A 15307-nucleotide genomic window follows, 5' to 3' on the forward strand; every position below is an offset into this window, starting at 1 on the left:
AGGGATACAAAGGACACTTTTTGCTCCCTGCCCTCCTAGGTCGACTAGTTCCAGGGGACTATGGAGCATCTCTCAAAATGTCCTATAATGGGGATGGGTCACCTGTCCTTTTGATCAAGGAGGCCAAAGTGACTCTACCAGATGGACTTGAACCAGTGTCCAGTCTATAAAGAGGAGGGTCAACACAGAGGAACCATTTCCTCCATGCTTCCCTGTGAAACCAACCATGGTCGAGCAGGATCTTTGGCCTATGTTCACATCGGTGGAACTGGTAAAAGAAAGGAGCCAGGGGCTCTTCCCAAGCCCATGGGAAATTTTGTAAGAGTCCATATGTATAGCTAAAGGCTACATAACATGCATCAATGCCAGACAGGAGATACCTTCTTTTGAGTTGTTGGCCAGGGTGGCCCCAGGGACTCCCAGATAGTAACCCAGCATAGAACTGGGAAAATGAACAGCAGTCCCCAATCTTATCCAAAGGAATATTGACAACTGAATACCGCTAGATGAGGAGCAGCTGACCCTCCTAAAACAAAGACCTCTAGATAGGCTGACTAGATTCACCAGATGTACAAGTAATGGGGAATGGCTGCGGGTGCCGACAACACAGCGGACATTAGCAGGGATATCAGAGTATAAGGCCTCTAGTGGTGGGATGGAGGCTATGGGAGGGTGCCATCTGGGAAGTGGGTATATATTTGAATAAGTTGGTTGGGATGTTCTGTGTGATACACACACACACACACACACACACACAAATGAACAAATTTTTAAAAATGTATTATATTTGAGGAGGAAGCATGGAAATTTATGTCATGTTATTTAGTAGAGGTAATAAACATTACTGTTGAAATCTACCCGATTGCTTTACAGACATACATGGGTGCCAAGGATCAAAGCGATTATGACTAGTAATAGATGCATACAGATTAGAGATGCGTGCACCAACATCTCAGTGCTAGTAGCAAAAATGAGTCTTTCTGCAAGGAACAATATAGTCTAAAATGAAATGGAGATCTTTTTTAAAGGCTAAAGACTCATTCAATTTTATGTCTTATAGGGCTTATACTGAGTTCAATATTGTATAACTATTAACTCAATGGTGAATGTAGAAACTTACAGCCACTTATGAAAGAGATGTACTCTCGCTCTGGAGTGTGTTACTGAATATGTTCAAGTTGTAATGAAATGCTTCTTCTAATCATGTAGTTGTTAAAAATTTTTTTAAAAAGATAAAAAAATAATTTCATTTATTTTATTTTATGTGTATGAGTATTATGCCTGCATGTAGGTAAGTGCACCCATGTCGTGCAATGCCCGTGGAGGACAGAAGAGGCTGTTGGATCCCCTTGAACTGGAGTTACAAACAGTTGTTAGCTGCCATGTAGGTGCTGGGATTTGAACCCAGGTCTTCTGCAAGAACAGTCAGTGTTCTTAACTTCTGAGCCATCTCTCCAGATATAATTTATAACTTAGAGTATCTCTATATTAAATACATTTGTATTATTCTATTTTAACTAATTTAATAGTACCTTTCAAGCTATTTTTTAATTTGATTAGTATTTTACCTGAACATGTAGAAATACAAATGTTTCTTTTGTAGTCAAAGTAAAAATTGTGGCTCTTGGCTTGAATGGAGGCCGGAAAAATCAATAGCAGAGAAAGTGAAGGATTAGATAATAAATGACTTTCACACCTGACTTCAGACCACAGCTATTATTCTTGGAAAGAACTTGGGCACACAGCACAACCTAGGATGCAACAGGAAGAACATGCCAACTTAACTGTGGTGTTCTTTATAGTAGTATTTAAAAAAATTATTAGTTTATTTTTATTTTATGTGTATTAGCTCATGTTCATGGAGGTCAGAAGAGGGCATTGAAACTCCTGGAACTGTAGTTATAGACTATTGTTAGCCACCATATGAGTTCTGGGAATTGAACCTGGGTCCTCTGCAAGAGCAGCCAGTGCTCTTAACCGCTGAGTCTATTCTCAGTACCACAGAATAAACAAAATGTACACAGAATATCAAGGCAAATAAAATTATGCAATTATTTTTAAATCATGAAAATGTTTAGAATACAATATGAATTCTTTAGGACTGATGGAATTCTATTTGCTAACCCAATTGTAGAATATTGAAGTGTTTCCATACATATTTATTGTGTATCAGAGTGGAGTGTTTACCCATATCGTGCAATGTCCATAGAGGTCGGAAGAGGGCATTGGATCCCCCGGAACTGTAGTTATAGACTATTGTTAGCCACCATATGAGTTCTGGGAATTGAACCTGGGTCCTCTGCAAGAGCAGCCCCAGTGCTCTACCGCTGAGTCTATTCTCAGTACCACAGAATAAACAAAATGTACACAGAATATCAAGGCAAATAAAATTATGCAATTATTTTTAAATCATGAAAATGTTTAGAATACAATATGAATTCTTTAGGACTGATGGAATTCTATTTGCTAACCCAATTGTAGAATATTGAAGTGTTTCCATACATACTTATTGTGTATCAGAGTGGAGTGTTTGGAAAATGCAAGTGTGGCATTGCTGGGGCTTGAATGTGTTTTAAGTGTGTCCCTCCAAGGGTTCATATGTTGGCTGCTTGTTCCTCAGGGTACCTGTGTTGTGGATGGTGTGGACCTTAAGATACAGGGCCTCTTGAATAGTCCCCAGGTCAATGGCAACTTGCCTCTGGGAGAGCCTGTAATATCTGTCTAGGGACCTTAGTTCTTCTGGGGGAGAGGGTTATGATAAAAACCTGATCTGGGACCCACTCAGCCTGGCTGGCTGATATGATTCTGTCTAGTGATGTGATTCTTCCTACCCACATGCATTCTTGCATTCCTACCATGCAGTCCCAATCAGAGCTGAGTCAATCTGGTGCTATATCCTTAAACCTCAAATGTGTGAGTTAAACAAAACTCCTCTTTTTTTAGACTGAGTGCTCAGTCCCAAATGGGACATGTCTATCAACCTCTGCCTCCCAAAAGGCTCAGGGAGCATCAAGGAAGAGGAGACAGGTATGATACAAGAGCTGGAGGGTGGGGAGGAATGCTGTGAAATGCTGTCTTCTGGACATAACAACATGGCTGGTACACTCATGAACTCACAGCAGTGGTGGTTACCTGCATAAGACCTGCACAAGACCAGGCTAGCCAAAATTCCAGCATAGAGGGAGTAGATGATCTCCAGGCCCACCCCTTACTGAGGAGCTGTTGGCCATTGACAGTTTCTAGGGGGAGGATGTGAACACTGATAGGATCCCATGCTCCAGTGGATGGCCCCACCCCTATGCACATATGGGCAACATTAATTGGACTTGGTAGATTGTATAAAAATATGACATAAAATTTAGAGGGGGACCTGTTAAGGGGGATGCAGAGGAAGCTGGAGGGAGGATATGCAGGGTAGATATGATCATATTTCAATGTAGACACATGAAATTCTCAAGAATAAAGAAAAACAAAACCAACAACAAAAACCCTCTTTTTAAAAAACCAAACAAACAAATACCTGCTTTAATAAATACTTACCTTAGGTATTTCATTATGGTAATGCAAGCATACAGGCATCGAATTGGTAAACTTATGAACTGATGACTTTAGGAAAACAGGTGATTAATAGAATTCTACAGACTGTATTCTCTAAATGACCATCTAGATATCCTGACTTAACTCTAAATTCAAGATGATGGTTTTCCTATTCTATAGAGATAATGACTAATGAAAAATAATGCAATAAAGTCAAAGAAAAAGGTTCACGGTGAGGCAGAGAAAGAAAACATTTCACACATACATTTTGCTGACAATTCTGATGCAAACAGGAATAAGACAAATGTTTATCACTTCAAAGGAAGCTTCTATCCAAACACCATTGACACAGTGATAGACTGAACACAACAACATGTTTAAGACAAAATAATACTTACTGGAGAAAACCACATCACTTTAAGAATCCAGATTGTAAGAGCAAGATTCACAACCAGGATGATGAGCAGGAGAAGAACAAATAAGTAGAGGCAGCGCTTCCTCCAGCCATAGATCCCAATCTTGTAGACGTGCTGGCTCTCTGGCCTCTCTATGTGGGTGCCCTCCGTGACCGTTGTGTACTGTTCACGCACCATCTAGCAAGAAGGGGAGCAGGAGGAGAGATAGAAGAGGGAGAAGGAGGGAGGAAAGAGAATTTGTCAATAGTGGTGTATTATGAGTCTAGAAAGCATTTTATAATACCAGGCATAAATTTCTAGAACTAAAAATTTTTTTAAAGATGTATTTTATTTTTGATTAGGTGCATATATGTGTGTGTCTGCATACATGAGGGCAGGTGCCTGTGGAAGCCATAGGTGTCAGATCCCCTGGTGCTGGAGTTACTGGTATTTTAAGCTGCCTGATGTCCGTGCTGGGAATCGAACCCGGGTCCCCTGGAAGAGCAGTACTTGCTCTTAACCACTGAGCCATCTCTCCAGCTCCCTACGAATAATTAAATGTTTCCGTCTTTTTCTTTTTTTCCTTTTCTTTTCTTTTTTTTTCTGAGACTGGATCTCCCTGTAGCCCCAGCTGGCCTGGAACTCACTATGTAGACCAAGCTGGCCTTGAACTCAGATCCACCTGCCTCTGCCTCCCAAGTACTGGGTTTAAAGGCATGCATCACCATGCCGGACTAGAAATAATAATTTTTTAAAAAGAGGCCTGGAAGCCAGGTGTGGTGATGCACATCTGTAATCCTAGCACTCCAGAGGTGAGGTAGGAGGAGCAGGAGTTCAAGGTCATCTTTCGTTATATAGTGACCCTAAGGCCAGCCTGGTCTACAGGAGATCCTGTCTCAAAAACAAACAAACAAACAAACATCAAAAAAAGGTGGAGGGAGAGTAATGTTCACTTGAAATCCAGTGGCCATATTTTCAGATTTAAAAAATTAGTTGCATTTTTATTTGATGTGTATGAACATATTGCCTGTATGAATGTAAGCATACCTGTGTCATGCAATGCCCACAGAGGTCAGAAAAGGGTGTTGGGTCCTGTGGAACTCAAGTTATAGATGGTTGTCAGCCACTATGTGGGTGCTGGGAACCAAACCTGGGTCCTCTGGAAGGGCAACCAGTGCTCTTAACTACGGAGCCATCTCTCTAGCCCCACATTTTCAGATTTTAATCAAGAAATGCTCTCTCTCTCTCTCCCTCTCTCTCTCTCTCCCTCTCTCTCTCTCACACACACATAGATACACGCCTATGGCTTTCAGAATTCTGCAGGATTGAACTTGGAAGCATCAACTTTTTGTTTTGTTGTTGAGACAGGGTCTTCGTTTAGTCCCATCTGGCCTGGAACTCAACATGTAGACAAGCCTGTCCTTGATCTCACAGAGATCCATCTGTCTCTGCTTCCTGAGTGCTGGGATTAAAGGGGTACACCACCATGCCCAGCATGAAGCATTAATTTTTAAGTCAAGCTATCAAATAGAAAGAAAATCAAGTTGGTACCCACTTTTTTCAAAGACCAATTATTTACTTTTGTTCCAAGTGGTTAAATTACATATTCCTTCAATTACTAAATTACTTGGAATTTAAAAGGACTTTTCACAAGCTACAGACTATAATCATCTTTGCCAAGTACTGACCTACTTTAAGACAGAACACAATATATGTAGGTAAATGTTTACAAATACTGTTTATGTACACCAAAGAGTTTTGGCAAGAATTTCAATTGAAAGGATTTGGAAAGCCTTAATTTTCCCTTCACACCAAGAACAAGAGAAAATGCTCTTTCTTATCAGAGAAGACCGAAAACGAAGAAGCCTTTGAGTGTAAATGCAGCATGTGAGAGGCTCCCCCTTGGAGGACTCTCACAGGGTACATGTTCATTTTTAGCAGTGATTTGGAGGCAGCTATATTGAAAGCAAGCCCTTATTTAAATAATCCTTTGCCTATTTTCAGTTTAATGATGGGAAGTTCCCCAACGTTGTGACAATGTAAAAGTGTGTTTCTATCACAAAGCGTTTTCAAGTAGCCAGGACTGGCTGTGCATGCTGTGGAACACCCAAGCATTTGATGGCTTTATACTTAGGACTGACTATTGTTTGCTATTGAACGCCTAAAGCATTTGATATCTTCATACTTGGGACTGACTGTTTATGCTGTGGAACACCTAAATATTTGAGGTCTTCATACTTGGGATTGACTGTTCTAAAGCTCCAAAACTTCCCACAAGCCTCCCAAAAGCAGCAGGTCTGTCACAGTAAGAGCCCATTCTCTGTTACCAATTTCTGTTCTAGTTTGCTTTCATTTTTCTGTGATAAGAACACTGACCAAAGCCAAGATGGGAAGGAAAGGGCTTACAGCACATTTCATCATCAAGGTAAGTCAAGGCAGTAATTCAGGGCAGAAACCTGGAGCACAGGCCATGGAGGAACACTGCTTGCTGGCTTATTCCTTTGACCTGTGCTCAACCTGCTTTATTATACAACATAGGCCCACCTGACCAGGGGTGGCACCACCCACAGTGGGCTAGGCCATCCCACATCACTCAACAGTCAAGAAAATGCCCCACAGACATGGCCACAGGCCAGTCCAATAGAGGCAATCCCCCATTTAACAAATCCCCCATTTGTTAATTTATTTATGACAAAATCTTGCCATGGAGCCCAGGCTAGCTTTGAACTCACAATACTCATCAGTACCTTTAGCCTCCCTCCTGAATGCAGGGATTATAGGCATGTACTACCATATCTGATTTTGTAGATGTCTGAGCAAGCTCAACAACACAACTCAATGTGCTTAAATGGGCCTGGAAAGTCTGACCCCCTGATATTGGAAAATGCCTATATTTTCAAACATACATGCAAAAACTGAGCACATTTAGGGCACAGAAGTATAAAGAATGCAAAAACATGTATCTCATTCAAATCCTCTTCTCTGGCCATAGTACACTAAGGCTAGAAATCCATAGCCAAAGGCTGGATAAAAGACAACTGCCAAGTATTCAGAGCAGCACTGCAGAGGGCTGGGCGGAGGCTATGACAAACCTCTCTCTGAGATACGAACCTGACTTGTCTTATGTTTTCCTGCCACAAGCTCAGTGGATGATTCCTGCAAGGACAGCGACCAGGAACAGGTAGGGAGGCCCACAGGGTACAGTGCCCTCCTCTGTTCACTAGGAGTGTTAGGGATAGGATTCTACCTCCCCTGGGGGAGGCGATACCAGACACTTGGTGTCCAGACCTCACAGCTGAGCCAAGCTCTTAGAGTACCTATAACATTAACCTGAAAACTGCTGGAAAGTCCTTTTTCACAGTTTCAAAAGCTGTCTGCCATAGCTGTGTCTCAGCTGTAATACCGAGAAGGATCACTCCTTCCTACATAACTACTACCTACCATCATGGGATGTTATCCATCACAATGACGAGGTGACCCACGGGAGAAGTCAGTGGCAATTGTGTGACCACATATGCACAGTCAGTATGGATTGTGTGCATGCAATAAATGATCAGTTTTTGCTGAATAAATGAGTGGGGCCTATCCTACTGCATGTGGTAGCATGATTTTTTGCAACCAGAATGGAAAACAAGCTAAAGACAGGATAGTACAATGTCAAAGAGAAGAGATTAGCATCTAGAACCAAGTCCATACCCAGAGATTAACCGCTGGGCAATCACAAAGTGAAAAAAGCTATGCACTCTGTACATTCTCTACCTCCACTATGTACTCTGTATAGGTCTCTCCCGCTCTCTGGGGTATAGCTAGCTGGCAGGGAGAACAGGTTAGTGAGCATGCTCATAATAGTGACAGGGCTGGGGAGATGGCTCAGTTGATAAAGCACTAGCCTCCCAAGTGTAAAGACCTGAGTTTGGAGCCCCCAGAACCTATGCAGAAAGCTACATGCACCTGCAATCCCTGAAACAGCAAGATGGGAGGTAGAGACAGGAGGCTTCTTGGAAGTTATGGGCCCATCAGTCAGCCTGGCCTATTTGGGAAATTCCAGGCCAAAGACAGACCCTGCCTCAAACATAAGGCACCTGAGGACCAACATCAGACGTTGTTCTATGACTTTCACATGGGTGCCCACATGTGTATGTAAACACACACACACACACACACACACACACACACTGATTGCCAACTGCTCACTACAACAGCAAGATGGGAGGTAGAGACAGGAGGCTTCTTGGAAGTTGTGGGCCCATCAGTCAGCCTGGCCTATTTGGGAAATTCCAGGCCAAGGACAGACCCTGCCTCAAACATAAGGCACCTGAGGACCAACATCAGACATTGTTCTATGACTTTCACATGAGTGCCCACATGTGTATGTAAACACACATACACACACACACACACACACACACACACACACACACACACACACACTGATTGCCAACTGCTCACTAGTCCTGAGAGCAAATGCATACATTTCAGCTCTGCTTTCTGTAAACTTCTGAGAATAGCTCATGCCCGCATTAGATACAGCAGTAACTCCCAGCATATTTTCCATCTGACTATCTGCGCCATAACTCATCATTCAAAATGAATGACCACCAACATTTAGGAGGCCAGGAGGAATGGGAGGTGCTCACTCTAGAAGACATGTAACACAAAGAATATCATGACAGTAAGAAGCTAAAAACAGGTATGTTTGGAGAAATACTGCTTTAAAGACAGGAAGAACACACAAGATCAGTACTTTAAAAATAGAAAATATTCCAAGTCCTATTGAAAAATACAAATACAACAAACATAGGAGTGCATATGTATAGCTGATGGTTATATAACAAAAAACACAGTGCCAGGCAAGAGAAACCTCCCTTTGAGTTGTTGGTCAAGGTAGTTCAAGAGTTGTCCGAAATAACACAGACTATTGTCATACCCCTTGATTGCCTCCCAGAACTTGAAGGTAAGATTCAATAGCCGAAGACAAGCCATACCTTGGAGTAATCAAGCTGGAATTGACCTGGAAACCTCCTCCCTGAATACTAGTTCTTATGGTATCAGAGGCTCTTATAAAAGTTGCCAAGGGAGAAAACCAATCAGTGGCCCTACTCAGCTGTAAAGTGTAGCAAACAGCAATTGGCCCAGCAAATGATTGCTACTGGTGCAGTAATGGCACTTTTATCTTGGGAGTAATCAACAGTCATCTAATTGGAATTAAGGCCCACTCAATGGGAGGGAACTCATGAGGTACTATAAACATAGCCAAATACACATGGCTGGAGTGGTCATAGATATTAGAGAAAAACCTACTTTTGCCACATCCCTAGACCAACATAATTTCTCACTTTATTCTAAATATGCATCCTCATATTTACAGAATTGTACTTTTTACGCCTCATCAAAGAAGCTTCTTTTTGAAACAGATGGAAACTATTATAGAGTTTTAGAACTGGTCAAATGCAGAGAATAAGTGTGAGATGCTTAACCCTAAGTGGCACCTCTTCAGTGCAACCCTACACATAGGATGAATGCATCTCTCAACTCTCACCAGAGAAATTTTCTTATGCAGCAGATGGTGATTAACACAGAAACCACAATCAGTCAATTAGCAGTGAACAAGAGGCTGCAGAGTGCTTATCCCCGAATAAGACACCTATTTCAAACCTCTGCCGCCCAAGTTTCAGCAATCATTTTGGAAGAAAAAGCAGAAAGATTGTAAGAGCCAGAAGGGGTGGATGAGTATAAGAACACAGAGTCTTCCAGGCAGCTGGTCAGTGACTCATATGAACTCTCAGCAATGGTGACAGCATGCACAAGTCCTATGCAAGTTCAAGTCAGACAAAATCCCTGCATAGACACGGAGAAGTGGGTAAGAAATACCAACCCACTGGCAATTGATGACTGCTGGGAGGCGGAAAATATACATACATACATATATATATGTATACATATATATGAGAGTTCATTAAGTTGGGTGGGGGAGAGTGGGGGTAGATGTGGATAGGGGAGGGGTCAAAATACAATCAAACTATATTCTATGGAAAGGACAGCTGGGGCTACAGGGAGATCCTGCTTCAAAAAGACAAGAAAAATTAATTTAAAAAAATAGAAAGAAGTGAGCCAGGCATGGTAGAACACTCAGGCAGTTTTCTGTGAGATCAAGTCCAGCCTGGTCTACATAGCAAGTTCCAGGCCAGCTGTGGCTACAGGGAGACCCCTGTCTTCTCAAAAAAGAAATGATTTCAATTAAACCACCAGAAATCAATAAATTCCCTCCTTTTTGAAACGGTGCTGGGGATACAGTCCACAGGTCTCACATGCACTGGACAAACACTCTAGCTCTGAACTGCAGTCTCGGTCCTTTGATGACCCTTAAGCAGTTATGCAAAGCTGAAGCAAACACAAATGGCTGATAAGGGGCAAAATGTTCAGCTTCACGATGAATGGCAGAAATGCAAACACACATAACTCACAAATGCACAGTGGTTCTTAGCGATTGAGGGACATTTAAAAACTGGTACTAGCTAATCTGGCAGAGTGTTAGAAAGATGGCCATGCTAGAAACAGCTGGGAATGAAACCTAGGATTTGTGCTTAAACTGTTTATCTTAGCATTATTTATCATTGTGAAAACTAAATGTTGAACACTTAAATATTAACTCAGGGAATTATGGTATAATAAATTAATGATTTATGCTTGTAAAACAGATAAAATATGTTTGAAAAACATGTAGTAAGCCAAGCAGATGCTAGTGAGCTAATGACAGAAATATGAGTGTAAAGACAGCATACGTAAACTTACACATGTGATTGTGAATGACCACTCTCCTGATAGTCTACCCTTTCCATTTAAAATAGCAGCTCCTAAATGTTTTTGGTGTATTTTCCAATTTGTAGGATTGAGATATAAATATACACCTATGTAGGTACATGTTTTTTTCATAATAAAAATGAATAAACGTAGCATTTTTGTCCACATTACAAATGACCAAACAGTTTTAAGGACAATCCTGCTTTCTCATTCCATCAAGTTGTTCCTTGCAGTACACCCAAGTGCAGCAAGGCTGGTGAGTCATAATTCTGGACTCCATTCACAATACCAGCAGCCTAACTATCAAAATAGTACAGAGCCCTGTTATAAATAGGCTCTGAGTGATGTAGGGCTCAGTGTGTGATTGTTCACACACATATATACACTGAAGGGCGTAAAATTGTTCTTTTTTCTTTATAGTGGGGTTGACATTTAAAATAAAATGGCAATTTTGCTTTTTAAGGAAGTTCCTAACAAAATATACCAAACTGACAGAAAAATGCCCTTTAAGTTTCTAACAAACCAGAGTAGAGAATTTTATTTAAATGACAGTGACTAAAGAAAAGAAAAACTTGGTTAGGCTGGCCGCCCTACAAATGCTGGCTGTAAAACTGTGCTTTCCTTTTGCTTACTTTGAAATAGGCTTTTTTTAAAACCCGGTATTATATATACAAAAGCAGTTCAAACACTGTATTTTTATTAGTGTTTTGTTCTGGATTTTATTAAGTATACTCAAAACCTGAAGCTTTTATAGTGTAATTATATGGTGCTTGCCTGAGATAGTCACATCAGCACTGAGAGGCTGAGGTAGTGGAAATGGCACAGCCACTGAGCAAGAACAGTGCTCAAGTCAATGCAGAAAGCACATGTTGAAAGGCCACAATACATGGCCTCCTTACTCTTAGAGCAGGAGAGATATATGAAGCATGAATAAAGATGGGATGTCAGCCATGGTGGTACATGCCAGTAATCCCTGCACAAGGTGGAGGCAGGAGCATCAGGAGTTCAAGGTCATCCTCAGTTACTCTTAGAGTTTGTTATTTGGTACCAACTTGGCTCTAGTTCTTGGCATGGGTTATGAATAGCATCAATTTCTGACTTCCTGCACCTACATCAAATGAAAACAGAAAGTTAGTAGTTGGCTGCAATGAATGCTGAGCCAATGGTGAGAGAGTGCGACTGCTGGAAGCTCAGATGCAACACGTCCACATCAGACAACAGTGGGTGCCTGTGGTTTCCTCCCATCATAAGACAGTGGTGCTTAGTGCTTCCTTCTATCACATAATAGCGAGTGCCCACTGTTTTCTTCTGAGGCACTGTAGTGAGTGCTCGCTTTTTTCTGTATCATATGACGGTGGATACCTTCTGTTCTCTTTTATATGTTATCATGGCTGCCTACTTCTTTGATGAATACGGTATGGAGGGTATCTAAAAACAAGAGTCTGAGCATGGTGGTTGAATGATATGACATTTTCATTGTTCTCTCTATGAATGCAAGCTAGAGGCCTATAATTTTCTTCTGTGTAATATTAGGGCAAGCACCTACTGTTTTCTTCAGAACATGTTACAGTAGATGCCTACTGTTTTCACTACATACTCAGTGCCCACTATGTTCTGTGAATGTCTGCTTCTATATATGATATTTGGGAACTTGTTGTTCTCTCAAATAGGAAGACCCTCACCTCAGCTCCATGTGACTGTGGTCCTGCTAGTAGTCATGTGAGCCCATATCCAGTATCATAAGTGTGTGTGGCACAGGGTGATGAATCAGGGCATATTGTCAGTCTGGATATAGAAAATATTACTGGAAAACCATAGATCCAAGCAAGCCACTGGGTCTCAACTGTTTCAAAATTGATGCAGATGCTGAAAGAGAAGGTTATGGACCAACAAACACTTCACACCAACATCCATCTTTTCTACTACTTGTATGGAGCTTGCAGAGAAGAAGTAATAAGAATTGAAAAAAATGAGTGAGAGGGAGAGCAATGGGGAGCTTCCCACAACACTATTTTAGATCCTACTATGAAGCTGTGGATGACTTTGAACTCCTGATGCTCCTGCCTCCACCTTGTGCAGGGATTACTGGCATGTACCACCATGGCTGACATTCCATCTTTATTCATCCTTCATCTATCTCTCCTCCTGGTTCTTTTCCAGACAGCCTACTAACTTCAATAGAAACTCTGGGAAAAGGATTGCAACCCATCAAGGCAAAATGATTTTTTTATGTATTGTTTTCCAGACTCTTCCTGTAATGGCACAATTGATGCGTATGCCGTGACTCATAGGCTGAGGGTTCCCTCATCTAACATCTCAATAGTCAAGAGTGGGTCATTCCATTTTCTAGCGTGGTTGATAATCCCATCCATTCTCTTCATCTTTGAACATTGAATTTTAAAACTCAAAGGTAAATAAAGTTCTATGTTCATAAGATGAATTGGCAGAAGATTGTGATCCAAAGACCCGTTCTGTTTTTGCTTTTCTATCTTACTCTGTTGTTGTAGGCATTTCTCTTATAGAAACCCGACTGAAGTTTAAAGACCAGCCTACTTATCCCTGTGGAGAAAACTTCACGATGACCAACTTTCCACTGATGGATTTAAGTGACCCATCAGGCTCTTCCTCACAGCTGGTGACTCCTACCCCTTCAGTTCTGGGACACATGCTGACCTCAGGTAGAACTTGTTGGATTTGCTTTACCATAGTGTTACATGTAGAGGTCAGAGGACAACTTGTGGGAGTTGCTTCTCTCCTTTAGCCATGTTGGTCCTGGGAATCAAACTCGGATCATTGGGATTGGAAGCAAGTGTCTTTGCCTACTAATTCATCTCACCAGTCAAGATTTATTTTAACATTTGAGGGTTTCACAGGCAAGTTTATTGATATGATTGTTGGTCTTGGTTGTCTAGGACTGGTGGAACCTGTGTCTTTGGGGGTGTTTCTAGAGAGGATTGACCTGTAGTACAGTGACTGCATGTGGCCTGCACGTTATGAAGGAGACCAGAAGCAAAAGAAGTTGCATGCACCTACTTCCCTTCTTTCTGAGTGTGTCTACTGCTCCTTTGACATTCCACTGACAGCAGACTATGGCTTCTTTGTCTTCTCAGCATGGACTCAATACCAACAACTCTCCAGGGATTTTCTAGGCTTTGGTACCAGACTGGGACTGCTTAGGTGTCCAGCTTTTTGAACTCAGCAGCTACTTTGTTCCTTGCCTGTCTAGTGTCTGTCTAGTGTGCAGAAACCATTGTTGGACGGCCCAGCCCCTCTCATGTACTCCAATCCAATAAATCCCCTTTTGTAATGTTTTTATGTACTCTATTGGCTTTTCTTCTAGGGAGTCCTGCCTAGTACAGTTGGAATAAAGTTATCCTGATATCCTGAATGATGTAATTTTCTTTTAAGCCATATAATACTAGAAATGACTCTTCCAGCTGAGATTTCAGAGCTCTTAAGGTTTGTCTTCCTATATTTATATCTGCTAGCTGCCTTTCTTGAAAAAGAGGAATTGTAAAACTGCTTGAAGAATTATAAGCATTTAGCCTATGATAATTATGTTTTGTAAAGGCTATTGTACTTCTAATAACAATTCTTTCTAATAAAGTCATTTTATCATCACTGGGTATAGTTACAATCAATCTAGTTAAACTGATAACTTCTTTGTATTTGGGCAACCTACATACCTAGGCTTATATGTCTCTAAAATTTGTCACCGCAATCTCACATGGAAATATGATGCCCCTTGAATAATGTTTAGCAATGAGAAGCATTATTCTTGCCATTATTGTACCATAAGTATGAAAATCAGGATCTCTAAATCTGTATTATCTTGTTTCAAGTATATATTTATAGATTATGATAATGTTACTTGACAAAGTTCTAGAAATGATTACTACAGATATTACTCCCTCAAACCAGGACTATATAATGTCATTAATATAATTAATTCAGACTCTCCAGTCAAAGATCTCTTGGACAAGACCCTTAAAGGTCTTGAACAACAACAGCTTAAGTAGACAAATGGAATCACATCAAATTAAAAAGCTTTTACAGAACCAAGGAAGCATTCAACAGATGAAGACACAGTCTACAGGGTCTGGGGAAGTATCTGAAAACTATCACCTGATACCAGGTTGAAACCCAGAATGTAATGAGTGACTCAAACAACCTGACTATCTAACTAACTAAATAAATAAAAATGAGTAAGTAATCTTATTAAAGCCAGGCGAAAGACCTAAATGACAAGTCTCAAAAGAAGAAATACAAATGGCCAACAGGTAAATAAAAATATTGTCAACATCACTAACCAAAGTCACAATAGCATAGCGCCTTATATCCTTTAGAATGGCTGTTATAAAAAGACAAACGATTGCACATGTTGATGAAAGTGTAGGGAAGTAAATTAGTAGAAGCATTAAGGTTTAAAAAAAATGAGCTGGGTGTGGTGGCACACGCCTTTAATTCCAGCACTCAGGAGGCAGAGATAAGCAGATCTCTGTGAGTTCAAAGCCAGCTTGGTCTACATAGTGAGTTCCAGGCCAGCTGGGGCTACAGGGAGACCCTGTCTCAAA

General features: G+C 41.0%; 1 protein-coding gene across 2 annotated transcripts in view; it reads right to left on the minus strand.

Moving 5' to 3' along the window:
* The window catches only part of Sgcg (sarcoglycan gamma), an 85878-nt gene that overhangs the window by 59214 nt on the left and 11357 nt on the right, over positions 1-15307 (minus strand). For both annotated transcript variants that reach the window (XM_029559602.1, XM_008825003.2), the window contains exon 2: positions 3936-4130. In XM_029559602.1, coding sequence (XP_029415462.1) covers positions 3936-4130 — 195 coding nt within the window. The remainder of the gene's footprint in view (positions 1-3935; positions 4131-15307) is intronic.

The sequence above is a fragment of the Nannospalax galili genome, unplaced genomic scaffold (genome assembly GCF_000622305.1).
Source record: "Nannospalax galili isolate Female #2095 unplaced genomic scaffold, S.galili_v1.0 scaffold488, whole genome shotgun sequence".
Classification (NCBI taxonomy): domain Eukaryota; kingdom Metazoa; phylum Chordata; class Mammalia; order Rodentia; family Spalacidae; genus Nannospalax; species Nannospalax galili.